Source organism: Lycorma delicatula, chromosome 12, assembly GCF_047948215.1.
Source record: "Lycorma delicatula isolate Av1 chromosome 12, ASM4794821v1, whole genome shotgun sequence".
NCBI lineage: Eukaryota > Metazoa > Arthropoda > Insecta > Hemiptera > Fulgoridae > Lycorma > Lycorma delicatula.
This window is the reverse complement of record NC_134466.1, coordinates 28,158,905-28,175,420: the sequence shown is the minus strand read 5'-3', so window position 1 is coordinate 28,175,420 and position 16,516 is coordinate 28,158,905. Positions and strand designations below refer to the sequence as shown.

General features: G+C 30.4%; 1 protein-coding gene across 1 annotated transcript; it reads right to left on the bottom strand.

Annotated features, from left to right (window-relative positions):
• Positions 1 to 10,800: 10,800 nt before the first annotated feature.
• Positions 10,801 to 11,820, bottom strand: LOC142333376 (uncharacterized). The gene has a single exon (XM_075380397.1). It carries the CDS (start codon positions 11,818 to 11,820, stop codon positions 10,801 to 10,803), a length of 1,020 nt encoding a protein of 339 aa, XP_075236512.1.
• Between the last annotated feature and the right edge of the window lie 4,696 nt (positions 11,821 to 16,516).

Below are 16,516 nucleotides of genomic sequence, written 5' to 3'. Positions count from 1 at the left end.
TAAATAACAAAGATGGACCACTGAATGTGAAAATAGGAGGAGAAAAGATTATGGAGGTATAAGAATTTTTTTATTTGGGAAGTAGAATTACTAAAGATGGACGAAGCAGGAGCGATATAAATGCCGAATAGCACAAGCTAAACGAGCCTTCAGTAAGAAATATAATTTGCTTACATCAAAAATTAATTAAAATGTCAGGAAAAGATTTTTGAAAGTGAAACTTGGACAATCTGAGTATCTGAGAAGAAAAGATTAGAAGCTTTTGAAATGCGGTGCTATAGGAGAATGTTAAAAATCAGATGGGTGGATAAAGTGACAAGTGAAGAGGTATTGCGGCAAATAGATGAAGAAAGAAGCATTTGGAAAAATATAGTTAAAAGAAGAGACAGACTTATAGGCCACATACTAAGGCATCCTGGAATAGTCGCTTTAATATTGGAAGGACAGGTAGAAGGGAAAAATTGTGTAGGCAGGCCACGTTTGGAATATGTAAAACAAATTGTTAGGGATGTAGGATGTAGGGGGTATACTGAAATGAAACGCACTAGATAGGGAATCTTGGGGAGCTGCATCACTGATCCCCTCATCAAAACACAAGAGGGTGCCTCAACAATCAATTGCATACATAATGCTTAACTTTGATATTGTCTTCATATTTCTACCCTCCTAAAGCTTCTTTCAGGAAACAAAACCTAGAAATCACATGGTGACAAGTCTGGACTGTAGGTGAGTGTTCAAGAGGTGTCCACTGAATTTTAGTGAGTATCTGAGTCTGAGCTGCTGTACGCAGCCCTGCAGAAGGAAATTTATTGTTCACATCGTTGCAATCAGTTGCTGAAAAAGTTTGAGGTTAAATAGTGCATTTTGCAAGCTTTTTGTAAAAACACTGTAAAATTACTTCAAAATAAATTATTGACATGATCTTGGTGTCAATATATTTGTATTTTTATCTCCTATTTAAATAACAGAAAATAATTTAATAACAAAAGTTGCCAGATTTTTTTTTTGTTCATGTATAATTACATTAAAATTCCTTTCTAATAATATTCAAGATTGCTATGATGTAGCTTTGAAACAAGACATTTTTTTACTATGGGAAACCTAATAATTATTTTTAGAATATATTTCTCTAATAAAGAGTAAAGTTTCAACTCGTTTGCATGAATTCATTTTATTTGTAAAAACATTAATTAAGCCTCATAATGTAAAATGTTACATCACAATAATTAAAGCTACTTACATTTTCCCAGTTTATATTTAGTCACCAAGACACTGATAACCAAAGTTTAAAATGTCTATTTACACATTTTAGGTTTATAAAATGTTTTATTTGCATTTGGGCTTCAAGAAACAAAGAAGGAGAGCCTACCTGCTTTTGGAGCATATTGTCCTTGATCTTTTCCTATTACTTGCAGTTTCTAAATGTCCTCCTCTGTTTGAACAGACCCAGCAAGTTATTTTCTTTTTTTCCTAGACTTTTTCCAATTGTCAAATTAATACCACAGGTTTATTAAAAGTAGTCTGCAATTTTTCACAAATTATGCTAAAAGTGTAATATTATTTTGGGGTCATGAGATAGCAGAGGATCAGATAGGTGCAGATCCGGATGGTTTTATTCTCAGACGAACAGGAAGTTTAAAAAAAGAGAAAAAGTAAACCCCCTTATAATTGTCTCCGTGAGGACTTAAAATATTTTCCGTATTCGAGATATCGATACACCGACTCGCCCACTCACAGCCAAACAGCATTTGAAGAGCATCTTTGTGGTCTTCTCCAAGCTAATCGTCGTGTTACGTAGATGAACTTTAGGTCAAGTATCCTAACCCACCGGGTTGGTCTAGTGGTTAACGCGTCTTCCCAAATCAGCTGATTTGGAAGTCGAGAGTTACAGCGTTCAAGTCCTAGTAAAGCCAGCTATTTTTACACGGACTTGAATACTAGATCGTGGATACCGGTGTTCTTTGGTGGTTGGGTTTCAATTAACCACACATCTCAGGTATGGTCGAACTGAGAATGTACAAGACTACACTTCATTCACACTCATACATATCATCCTCTGAAGTATTATCTAAACGGTAGTTACCGGAGGCTAAACAGGAAAAAGAAAGAAAGGTCAAGTATCCTGTAAGGTTTTGTATCCAATAAACCACGATGCGACACCCGGTGAGCAACCTCAGCTGCAGAAGTCAACGAAATTCCACCACTCCCAACACACTGCACTGTTTGATAAAATAATTACTAAAATGCATCCTTTCATCAAACAGTACACCAAGGTACTTTTACATTTCACTCGGCTGAGTACACAGGCGTTGCATTTAAAGTGGTTGGTTACGGCACTATGATAATTTTTGTGCGACCTTTGGAAACATACAATTGGGCACAGATTTCTCACCCACGAGTAATATTTTACAGCAGCAGCATCAATGGGTCATCACCGAACTCAAGACTTTCGGGTCAATAACGGAACTGCGAAAATTCCTCAGCAGCTGAAACTGGATGCGAGAATATATCACAGACACTGGTAGTTGACAGACGCCCACAGTGTGAATTCGAAATATACTGAAAAAAAGCTTACTACTGTTCTTGCCGACGATTCAGAGGCAAAGTTATTTCTGACTCCCTCGTTGTAAGTAAATCCGATGAAAGCAAAAGGCGTCCTTAGGTAATCGTGCATGATATTGATGGGCGTTTATTTGTGGAAGAGTTAATATCCGTCATGCGGCATAACGTAACTCAAATGGAAGAAGCGGAATTCAAATTTGATTGTCAATTGATATTTTTGATGTGTACGCGCTAGGAAGAGATTTACCATGTAGTTTTCCAGGTTTAATTTTGAAGTATTTTAAGGCGTCAAATCTGTGGACGGGTTGTTCACTTACTTCTCTTTGTGTAAGGGCAATGAATTTGTAGATGTTCAATGTTGCTTCAAATGCTGCCAGTTTTGGCACACACAGCTAAACTGCGTAAATCTGGTTTTAGTGTGCTACCACTTTGGAGATGAGAGACGTAAACGAAAGCAGTATCCTAAGTAGTCGACTTTTGTTAACTGCAGACGTCTTCAGAAGTACCGTAAACACTCTGAAAATATTAAGTATTATGTGTGTTATAAGAAGGCTGTCGTAAGGTATTACATTTGAATATCGTTAGATGGTTAAAAACAAGCCACGGTGCGAGTCTTAAAACATTAATTTGCGGACAACCATTAGCATTTTTTCTATTTCTTAGATGTCTCAAAGAACAATGTCCTGCTTGCTGAAATAACTATACAACACATTCAGCTCATTCTGCACACGAACATGCTTCTGCAGTCAAAATAGGTCAGAGGGCCACCAAAAATTATTAAAAGTCAATTATTATACGTTCGATAATTAAAACATAGATCTTTATTTCCTTGCTGTCTAACAAAAGAACACTAAAAAGCCCTTTTTGATGTCCTGACCAAATGAAAATATTCAGAACTCTGCCTTCAATAATCATCTACCAAAAGCCCTCGCTATTTAGGATCACTCTCTTGTTGAGCTGCTCTCCTAAGATGGTTCACTGATCAGCTAACTTCTTATTTGGCATTTTTTGTGTTATAGTCTTTTCACTGTTTGCAACTCCTCCAACAACATAGTTGATAATAAATATTGGCAACGCATCATTTATCATAATGACACAATATGAATTCAGACTTGATGCATCATCTGAGTGTCAAACAAGATTTAAATGATTACTGTACAGGTCTTCTAAGTTTAACGCTCTATAAACATTTCTTCACAATCATGATCAAGGGTTTAGTTATTTGGCCCATTTATAAGTTTTCAACAACTGAAAAGTTTGCGAATAGGTCAATTTATTAAAAATGATTTGTTAGTTTTATACTTCTGAAATTTTAATATTTACAGCTCTTGTGTCTCAATTCTCTTATTCGATTAAATCAAGTCCTGTAAACAGTGATGGTATATAAATGAATAGACAACGTTCTGTGTAACATAAATATATATATATTTATTTATGTTACATAGAACATTGTCAGGGTTGACTACCAGATGTTTACTTCTGAATAGTTTAACTTTAAATTCAGAAGTTTAAATAAACTAGGTTGTTTTTTAAGTTTTTCGTACACAGCATTGTTTGTAAAATAACTATTTTACATAATTTTAAGAACAGCTTACCAAAATTAAATTTGACTTCCTCAAGTGCTTTCGGTTATTCTCCCACCTTCAGCAGGGATTCATAATTAAAATATATAAAAAATTTAAAATTCACAATTATAAATTCCTTCTGTTAATGGCAGATTAGCCAAAAGCGCTTGTGGAGTCAAATGGAATTTTGGTAAGCTGTTGTTAAAATTATGCATAATAGTTCCTTTCTGTTAACAAAATGTACATTTCTCCTCTACTTTAAAAGCCTAATTTCAGCAGGTTTTTATAATTCAGTACTGGTAGTTGTACTAAGCTTCATATGTTTACTGTCAATTGCAAGATTTTCCATTCTGGTGCTCATGAAATAAATTCAATTATTACTATCATTAGGTAATGTTAGTATAATTAAGAAGGTAATCAACAATAATTTTACATGCTACAAAATAAAAATATATTTGGTAATATTGTTTTAATGCAGGTTTTTTGATCTGCTTCTGGAAAACTAAGGATTCAACAACTGCTACTAAATGTGTAAAAACAAGAATTGCTTATGATATATTAATCATGTTGTATAAACAAAATACACGCCTGTCAGTTACTTCTGTTATTGTAATCTGCACTAATAATTATGATAGAAACTTTTGGAACACCTTACAGACTTATAATTTCTAGTTAAAGTATCTGTAATTTTTTTCAGCCTTAAGAAACTAGGAAATTAGAGGTAGACTGAGAGAAGAGTAGGAGGTTCGATATATCTGTTTACTGCAGTGATGAAGTATTTTTTTTTTCAGCTTTAAAAACATTTATCCTTGTGTTTAATTGGCACTGACTCCTAGTACCTATAAGATCTTATTTTGCTCCCATGAGCAAAAAGATATAAAGGATTTGTATGTCATTCGGAGATTTTTTTATATTTAATTAGTACTGTTTTATTAATATGTTGGATGTGGGTCTAAGTTTATAGAATTCTACTCAGGAGTAGCTCATATTGCTTTCTACTGATACTATAATTAATATTATCATAAATAACCTCCTCTATGAATCATGAGACCTTACCGTTGGTGAGGTGGCTTGAGTACTCAGGGATACAGAGTAGCTGGACCGAAGGTGCAACCATATCGGAGAGGTATCTGTTGAGAGCCAGACTAAGGAATGATTCCTGAAAGAGGGCAGCAGCTCTTTTGGTAGTTGTTAGGGGCGTGAGTCAGTACGACTTAAACGGCCATATCAACATCACTCAGTCCTCTGAGTACTGCGCAGCTGAAAGCAATGGAAAACTACAGCTGCTTTTTTTCCAAGAAAATGTGGCTCTCTGCATTTTCATATAGCAATGATGGAGGCGCCTTCCTTGGTAAAATATTCCGGAGATAAACTAGTCCCCCGTTCGGATCTCCGGGTTGGGACTACTAAGGAAGGGGTCACCAGAAAATTAAAAAATAACATTCTACGAGTCGGAGCGTGGAATATTAGAAGTTTAAAAAAGGTTGGTTGGCTAGAAAATTTAAAAAGGGAAATGGTTAGGATAAATGTGGATGTAGTAGGAATTGGTGAGGTTCGGTGGGAAGAGGAAGGCGACTTTTGGTAGGTGATTTTAGAATAATTAACTCAGCTTCAAATAATGGGCAGGCAGGAGTAGGTTTCATAATGTACAAGATGATAGGGAAGAGAGTAGAGTATTTCAAAACGCATAGCGATAGAATCATTGTAATAAGGATAAAATCAAAACCTAAACCGACAACGAATGTTAACGTCTATATGCCTACAAGCGCCAATGATTATGATGAGGTAGAGTGTGTATACGAAGAGATTGATGAAGCAATTAAACACGTAAAGAAGATAATAATAATAATATTATTAATAATAATATTAATAATAGTTGGCAAGGAAATATTTAATAAAAGGCAAGGAAGGAAATATAGTAGGTGAATACGGGGTGGGCAAAAGGAATGAAAGAGGGAACAGACTTATAGAGTTTTGCACAAAGTATAATTTAGTAATTGCCAACACCCAATTTAAAAATCATAATAGAAGAATATACACTTGGAAAAAGCCCATATTGCTTTCTACTGATACTATAATTAGTGTCAATTTTTGAAGTTGATGTTTAAAGATTAATTTTACAAACATTATAATTTTTCTTTTTTTTTTTTGTTAGTTTTATTTTCATAATATTGGTGGGACTTTCATATGGGAAAAATTATATTCCAAAAATTATATTAAAAAAATATTCCAACTTTTGCAATATGTAAAACAAATTGTTAGGGATGTAGGATGTACGGGGTATACTGAAATGAAAGACTAGCACTAATAGGGAATCTTGGAGAGCTGCATCAAACCAGTCAAATGACTGAAGACAAAAAAAATCTGAAAGTAAAAATACATAATTTGGCATTTGAATGAAGCAGTTTGGTTTACAGTTAGTTGTAAAATAATAATAAAAAAAATTCTTTTAAATTGCAACCTCGATGGAAATAAAACAATTGGCTTCGTGATGGTCGGTAAACGAAATTGAAAAAAATATATGAGGATCCATATTTTATCTATTTGAGTTAAGAGGATATGTAGTGAATTATTATTGTTAATATCGAATAATAAATTTAATCTAATCATTAAATGTAGGAATAAAATGTAAAAAAAAAAACAACTGTAAATTAAAAGTACTTCTTTTCTACATTCTGCATCATCAGTAAATAAAATGGTTGAAAAGCTGTTCACCAGAACAATCTCTTTCTTAAAAACTACCGAAAAAAACACGTACATGACAGTTCTTTCACTGACAGTTTGACCTCTTTGATGAAATACAGTTACAATTTTTTCTTTGAATAATATTCCAAATTCTTCTAGCTTAAGTAGAATATGTGGTATACTAGGATGAATTTGTACTATGAGTTTTTTCGACTTCATTTTGGGAGGTCTAAAATTGTTTATAATGTTTGGTCGTATTTCATTCTGATAAGCAAGTTGGTTGACTGTTATTAAGGGATAAAATTTAAATAAATTTTAATTAAGTTGGCTTATTTTTCAAAAATAGTTAACGTTGGTGTTGTATTCTTTCATTTATTCTTACCTCATTTTCCAACACTATAAATTTTCAATTACATAAGTAATTACTGTTTAGCGCAAGTATTTTTCCGATTTCCTATTAAAATAAACTTGCATCAGAAAATTAAAATTATTTATTGTGACATTTTAAGTGATTGAATGTTTGCTATGAAATTCCTTTAATTCAAATTTTTTTTATAAGATTATTATTATATCACTTATCAGAATATAAGACCAGTTTGATAACGGGTGTTGATTATTTGAAGTCTGAATGATTATAGACGAATATGTATTAAGTTTATGCATTATTTATAGATTGAATTACATTTTATATAGAAACATTTTTGATTGAATTTTGGTAATCTTATTTGTCGTAACTGCATTTTAGTTTAATAATAACACATTGAATATATTGAGTAGTATTAATGTAATAAATTGAATAAAATAGATGAATACCTCGTATAACCGTACTACTACATATCATCATGTCTTTTGTGTCTACAATTGAGTCAGCTGAGCGGCGAGAAAAAGAATTACGACAATTAAAACTGCCATTACAATATTTTTAAATGTAAACAAAATATGATATAAAAACTTAACATTACTGCCCGCCAAAATCGGCAGATTTTGAATATAAACTATTTTGATATTGAATATAAACATAAATAATTAAAATATAAAGAATGTAATGTAATATAATACAAACAAGATACAATTTTGAACAAAATATAACTTTGACAAATAATAGAAAAATTAGGCAACATAAGTAATAAGTATAGCAAAAGCCAGGCGATACTGCAAGGTATCAGATAGATTATATCTTGGTTAAGCAAAGATTTAGAAATCAACTCGTTGACTGCAAAACTTACCCTGGAGCAGACATTGATAGCGACCATAATTTGGTGATAATGAAATGTAGATTGGGGCTTAAAAACCTGAAGAATAGGTGTCAGATGAACCGGTGGAATTTAGAGAAGCTTGAGGAAGAGGAGGTAAAGAAGATTTTTGAGGAGGACATCGCAAGAGGTCTGAGTAAAAAAGATAAGGTAGAACATGTAGAAGTAGAATGGGAGAATGTTAAAAAGGAAATTATTTAAGCAGCAGAAGCGAACTTAGGCGGAATAAAGAGAACTGGTAGAAAACCTTGGGTTTCAGACGATATATTGCAGCTGATGGATGAACGTAGAAAATATAAGAATGCTAGTGATGAAGAAAGTAAAAGGAACTATCGGCAATTAAGAAATGCCATAAACAGGAAGTGCAAACTGGCGAAAGAAGAGTGGATTAAAGAAAAGTGTTCAGAAGTGGAAAGAGAAATGAACATTGGTAAAATAGACGGAGCATACAGAAAAGTTAAGGAAAATTTTGGGGTACATAAACCAATATCTAATAATGTGTTAAACAAAGATGGTACACCAATATATAATACGAAAGGTAAAGTCGATAGATGGGTGGAATATATTGAAGAGTTATACGGAGAAAATGAATTAAAAAATGGTGTTATAGAGGAAGAAGAGGAAGTTGAGGAGGATGAAATCGGAGAAACAATCGGATGAAATACAGAACAATTAGTTTAACTAGTCATGCATAAAAAATCTTAACTAGAATTCTATACAGAAGAATTGAGAGGAGAGTGGAAGAAGTGTTAGGAGAAGACCAATTTGGTTTCAGGAAAAGTATAGGGACAAGGGAAGCAATTTTAGGCCTAAGATTAATAGTAGAATGTAGATTAAAGAAAAACAAACCAACATACTTGGCGTTTATAGACCTAGAAAAGGCATTCGATAACGTAGACTGGAATAAAATGTTTAGCATTTAAAAAAAATTAGGGTTCAAATACAGAGATAGAAGAACAATTGCTAACATGTACAGGAACCAAACAGCAACAGTAATAATTGTAGAACATAAGAAAGGGAGTCTGACAAGGATGTTCCCTATCTCCGTTACTTTTTAATCTTTACATGTAACTAACAGTTAATGATGTTAAAGAAAAATTTAGATTCGGAGTAACAGTACAAGGTGAAAAGATAAAGATGCTACGATTTGCTGATGATATAGTAATTCTAGCCGAGAATAAAAAGGATTTAGAAGAAACAATGAATGGCATAGATGAAGTCCTACGCAAGAACTATCGCATAAAAATAAACAAGAACAAAACAAAATTAATGAAATGTAGTATAAATAACAAAGATGGACCACTGAATGTGAAAATAGGAGGAGAAAAGATTACGGAGGTAGAAGAATTTTGTTATTTGGGAAATAGAATTACTAACGATGGACGATGCAGGAGCGATATAAAATACTGAATAGCACAAGCGAAACGAGCCTTCAGTAAGAAATATAATTTGTTTACATCAAAATTTAATTTAAATGTCAGGAAAAGATTTTTGAAAGTATATGTTTGGAGTGTCGCTTTATATGTTAGTGAAACTTGGACAATCGGAGTATCTGAGAAGAAAAGATTAGAAGCTTTGAAATGTGGTGCTACAGGAGAATGTTAAAAATCAGATGGGTGGATAAAGTGACAAATGAAGAGGTATTGCGGCAAATAGATGAAGAAAGAAGCATTTGGAAAAATATAGTTAAAAGAAGAGACAGACTTATAGGCCACATACTAAGGCATCCTGTAATAGTCGCTATTGGAAGGACAGGTAGAAGGAAAAAAATTGTATAGGCAGGCCACGTTTGGAATATGTAAAACAAATTGTTAGGGATGTAGGATGTAGAGGATATACTGAAATGAAACGACTAGCACTAGATAGGGAATCTTGGAGTGCTGCATCAAACCAGTCAAATGACTGAAGACAAAAAAAAAAAAAACTAAACTTAATTGATGTATAATTGCCACTGCGATAGTAAATTATCGGGTAAATTATCATTCCAATTGCACTTGACTAGGCAAAGGCTTGCATAAAATGTTTACATAAAAATATAATGGGTCCAATAAGACTTAATGGATCATAGATACCAGAAATAATTGATAAAATATGTCTTTTAGTGAATATTTTAAGTTCCCTTTGATTGACTTCATAAGTTAATTTATCTAAGTAATTATTCCATAATATACCTAAAGTATCTATGTTTTCATTTTTATTTAATGATATAGGTGCATTTAATATTAATAGTACAGTATCATAAGTGGAGAAAACAATATTTTGACAGTTGGAGAACCACTTACTGAAGGGGAAAGCCATACTGTTTTAATAAGTTACATACATCAGTTTTTAACTGCTTAATTTCATGTACACTATCAGCTCCTGTAATAAGGTCATCAACATAAAATTCATTTAATATGGCTCTGCAGGCATTAGGAAATTGATTGTTATTATCATTGGCAATTTGAACTAAACAATGAGTAGCTAAAAATGAGGCACTAGTTGTACCATAAGTTACTGTTCTTAAGGCATAATGCTTTAAGTCTTGTTCAGGGTTTTCACGCCACAGTATTCTTTGCAAATTACTGTCCTTTTGAGTAACTAGAATCTGTCTGTACATTTTTGTGATATCAGATGTGATAACGTAATTATGGACTCTAAATCTTAAAATTATTGAAAATAAGTCTTGTTGGACCATAGGTCCTATCATTAGTGTATCATTTAGAGATAGACCATTGCTGGATTTGGCTGAGTCGTCAAACACAACTCTTAGTTTGGTTGTTAAGCTTGTTTCCTTGAAAACAGTATGATGAGGTAGATAAAAAAATTTCTGAGTCAGATATCAATAAATCCTTTGAATTAAGTTCAGACATATGACCTAGGTCTATATATTCATTAATAAAATTAGAGTATCCCTTCTTAAAACTAGGGTCTTGAATAAGCTTACGTTCTAAAGACAAAAATCTATTTTTTGCGTTATTAAGAGAATCACCAAGTTTGATGTTATCTGATTTACGAGGTAACGTAACTATAGATTTACCATCCTTATTTCTAATTGTATTTTCTATGAAATTCCTTTCACATATTGAATTATCATGAGAGGTTTGTTTGACTAAAATAGGTTCTTCTACCTCCCAGAATTTTTCTATCTGTGATGAAAGAAGTTTATTGTCATTACGAATGAAAAAGGAAGAAACAGAATTGTTGCGTGTAACATTTAAAGGAAGGTTTCCAGCTAATATATATCCTAGTCTTGTTTCTTGTATCAAGGGAAAATGCTGGTTACGTACAAATTTATTCGGCAGAATAAGGTTTAGGAAGTACTGTGCACCTAAAAGGACATCAATATTTGAAGAAATGTTAAAGTTTGGGTCCGCAAGAAATAAGTTTTCAGGTAAATTAAGATGAGATGAATAAAATGATTCAGCAGGAAGATTGTCAGTTAGGTTCGGTAATACAGCACAAACAATGTCTAATGTAAAGTTTTCATAGCGAGAGTATAGTTTAACTGTGACACTGTAATTTGATTGACATAACAAGTTATTAAATCCAGAAATTGGACGATTTTTTGTTAAGGTTAGCCCAAGTTTACGAGCAAATTCCATTGTGCAGAGATTGGCTTGACTGCCTGAATCAAGCAACACTCTACATGTCTGATAATTTCCATGTTTGTCCACAGTATTGCACACAGCAGTAGACAATAAAACATTTTTGTTTGTTTGTAATTTTAATGCACGATAAGTATTATTTTCAGGTTTAAAGCTAGATTTATTCATTTTCTCTGTATGGATTAAGGAATGATGCTTTTTGGAACATGTTTTACATACATGCTTATTCATACAATTTACAGAGTGACCTATTCGAAAACAATTAAAGCAACACTTATTCTGGACTAAAAATTCCTTGCGTTCATCTACTGTTAAATCAAGAAATTTTTTACATGTATATAAATAATGATCGGATTTACACATAGTACATTGAATAATTTTTGAATTTGCATGGTAACTAACTAAATATCTTCTGTAAATTTTATTTGTATTGTTATATTTCCCTTGACCTTTAAAGGGTTTGTTAAATACTTGTTTGTTAAAAGAGTGAGTGTTATTTGATTGTGAATTATACTCAAGTTTAGCTGCAACATTTTCAAGTATTTGTCTTCTATTATTAAGAAACTCAACAAAGTTTTTGAAATTAGGAAAGTTTTCATTAGAAAGTCTTTCCTTCCAATTTTTGTCTAATTTTTGATGCTAGTAATTGCATAACAATGAGCTCATAAGGATTTACAGGTAAATTCATTGCCTCCAATGAACTTATACAAGAATTAATTTTATTAATAAAATTAATTCTTGTATAAGTTCATTGGAGTCATTTTGAATTTAATTATATTAACGTAAATATTAATATTAAGAAATTAGACATAATAATAAGAAAAGTAAAATTAATAAAATGAACAATGGGTTACACATATGATGAATGTTGATACTCGTAACTCCTTGTAGATTGTCGTATACTCTGCGAACTAAGATAACACATGAAAACACTAGCCAGTTCAATTTGGAAATTTCCGACACATCGATTCCACTATTGCTTACACTTTTATAGTTAAATTTCACTGCGTATAATGTTTGTACGCATTACAGTTTTTGGAGTAGCTTGTATAACTATACGAATGAATGTCTATACGAATTAAGTCCATTTTGAAGCTTAGAATTTAAAATTAAATACGTCTTATTGAATACGTCGCTGAAGTTCAATATCCGGATTGGAGGACCAATAAATATGTTGATTATTTGAAGTTTGAATGATTATAGACGAATATGTATTAAGTTTATGCATTATTTATTGATTGAATTACATTTTATATAGAAACATTTTTGATTGAATTTTGGTAATCTTATTTGTCGTAATTGCATTTTAGTTTAATAATAACACATTGAATATATTGAGTAGTATTAATGTAATAAATTTAATAGAATAGATGAACCTTGTATAACCGTACTACTACATATCATCATGTCTTTTGTGTCTACAATTGAGTCAGCTGAGCGGCGAAAAAAAGAATTACAATTAAAACTGCCATTACAATATTTTTAAATGTAAACAAAATATGATATAAAAACTTAACATTACTGCCTGCCAAAATCGGCAGATTTTGAATATAAACATAAATAATTAAAATATAAAGAATGTAATGTAATATAATGTAATATAATACAAATATGATAGAATTTTGAACAAAATATAACTTTTAAATACAAATATTAGGTAACATAAGTAATAAGTATAGCAAAATGAATACATATAAAAAGAACATTGAATAAAAACTTGAACATTTTAATTAATTATCTGATAAGGGTCGATACAATTTTGGGAAAGATTGAGTAGCCGAATTGAAGTCCTTCGAGTTTATATAGTTTTTATATTATTATTATTCTCGCTTCCTTTTTTCTTTTACCAAGCAGCTTTTATATACAAAGACAATTTAAATGTGCCTTTTTGATCATTCAGTTGACAGCATGATTTAATTTCTCTTACTACGCTTCAGTCACAATTTTATAATTAAAATCATAGCATAGTATAATTGAATATATAATGAATAATTATTGATTTTCATTTAATTTATGTGTCGATGATAAAATAGTGTTAATCTTTTATATAAAATGTTTAATGAATTATGATACACTCATTATTAACTTATTGATCTCATAAGTGTAATATGTATATATATATATATATATATATAAATACTATTATAATTTTATAATATATATAAATATATGTATATATTTACCTTGAGTAAATTAAATTGAACAAATAATGAACAAAAAAAAAATTTGAGATTGGTAAATTAATCTAATAAGATAATTTTAATAAAAAAAGTATTGTTTGACACCGGCACTGAATTTTGTGCAATACATAATTTTAATAATTCCAACTGAAAAATATATGCTTATACTTCCAGTGTTCAAAAATATTTCCTTTTAAAAAGAAACTACTACTCTACGTTTATGCTATACAGTGTTAAATAGTTATTGCTCCCATCATGTACTACATATTTATTTTTTTTTGCTTGGCGATCTAGCCACATAAACTTGAGAGTGGGAGATGGAAATGAAATTTTTTAACATATGAAAGATGCCATGCCTGGCATTCGCGGATCGAACCCGGGACCTCCGGATGAAAGGATGAGACGCTACCACTCCCCCACAGAGATCGGCTCATTAAGTATATACTTATTTTAGTACGCTTATTTTTTTCTATTTTTAAAAGCTAGTTCGGTGTAAAGCTAGTACTGTTATAAATATTAATAAACAACATCGGTACTTTCTATAAAACGTATTTTTGAGTCAACCAGAACATTGCGTGAGATTTTCATGATGAAAAAGAACATTTGCAAAGAATACATGATAGCATCCTTTCTAACATGAAACTAAAGATAAATTTTTTACTGTTTAAATATTCATCATATATCAAGATAACTTGTATAAAAATCCATATTCCGACCAAGGATTGTCAAAAGATTTTGTTGTGTTTTTAGTGTTACTGTAAAATGTCTTGCTCAAGCTTTTCATATATATATATATATATATATATATATATATATATATATATATATTTTTAATTAACTACATTATTTTGATAAGTTAGGTTTAAAGGCACTATAGGAAAAATTTTTCATTTAGTACTTATTTAAAACGATTATTAAAACATAGCTTTTGTATGTAAGTATAAAATCAAACTTAAAAAATGATGTAATTTTTCTAATAATGAACATAAAATAGTCATGTAAAGCTTATATTTTGGCTAGTGGTCCCTACATAACTGAAGCAAAGAATGGGTACACTTTGTCCTTCACCCAATCTGTAAACTCAATCTATTTTGATTCAAAGCACACCATCCAATTAAACGTTAAAAATTTCCTTACATCATCCAATTACGAAATATAATTTTATCTTTATGCTGTGGAAGATTGTTCTATATTATTATTAATTTATTTTATCTAAATTACTTTTGTTGTTCATTTATTACTCTCAGGAACACATGCCACAGTTTATAATTAACAATTTTGAGTAAAAAACGTAACAAAAATGAATAAACTTTGAAACCATCAAATAACTGTCAGTGAGTGTATGTAATCAGCTATCAATATATTACTATTTGCATTTATAATAGCACCGATTCATTCAAGTAATGTAGAAAATAATTATTTAGATTTACACATGTTTATTTTTAATGGTAAAACCTTATCATTCTGTTTCTGGTTTCACTAATGTTTTTATTTTAAGCGTGAAGTGATCATGTATTTAATTTAATATTTTAGTATATTTTAAATGAATAAATTTACATGTAAATTATGACGTTAAGTATTTATTATTATTTTTTTTTTTATATGAATAAAGTAATTAAAGAAATGATATAATTTAATGTCTAAACAAAAGTAAATTATTTGTTCGAAAAACAAAGAAATTAAAAAAAAACGCTTTTGATTAAATGGCATTGAATAAGTCATATATAACTAATAAATGGTTTATTTTGAAGCAAGTAACAGAAAATTCATGAAAATAGATTTGAGCATCGGGATATCCATAAGAATATTAAAAAGAGTTAAAAATGAAAGAGAAAACGAAAGAAATATTTCTTTCTAAATAATGTAATTATTAATTTTTTTCTTTATTTCAAGTTGGTTACCGAAAACATTAATTGTAATATAATTTAAATTTAAATGAAATTAATTTTTTTTCTACATTTTCTTAACGGTATCGATTTCAAATTAATTTTTCCTTTGCCCTAACTCTACTTGATAAAAATAGATGTAATGGTTAGAATTAATTTTCTCTTAAAGGAATCATGTTTTCTGGATAAGAAATACGAATTAATATTCTTATTGATTCACTGGAACTATCTTTTTTCTTTTAGTAAAGTTTATATATTTGATGTAAATTAATTCCTTCAAAAATTGAAGGTGTATTAAAAAATTAACTTTATTACCTTCTGAATAATAGAAAAACACATTAGTGTACGAACTAAACCGCTGTTTAGAGTTTAGTTCATAGTTATTTTTATGGCGGTAAAATCTTATTTACGAAAAAATTTATTATATATTTAGTAACTTATTAGAAACAGAACCCATAAACTTAAAATAATTTAAGGTATTGCTTCCCTTAAATTTTATTCAACAGGTTATTTCTGTGATCGGTTGATTGGTGATTCATGCTATCTTAATCTGTCTTGATGTAAATTTCTATCTTATTCAAATCCTTTTTAGGTTTTAATTGGGATTACATAAAATAATGTTCCTAATACTTTTTGTAAATAACTGCTTTTATATTAATCTTATAAACATTGGTAGAAATATTTGTTTTAGTTACTTAAGCATTTTGTATTGGTTAATTAATTACTTTAATTTATTTTTTTTAACGTTTCATGTTTTTTAATTCTTCAGCTCTTGCTGATGGATAGTTTAAAAATCAA

Coding starts and splice junctions, on each gene's coding strand:
- LOC142333376 (XM_075380397.1), bottom strand. CDS start 11,820: ATGAATAAATCTAGCTTTAAACCTGAAAATAATACTTATCGTGCATTA.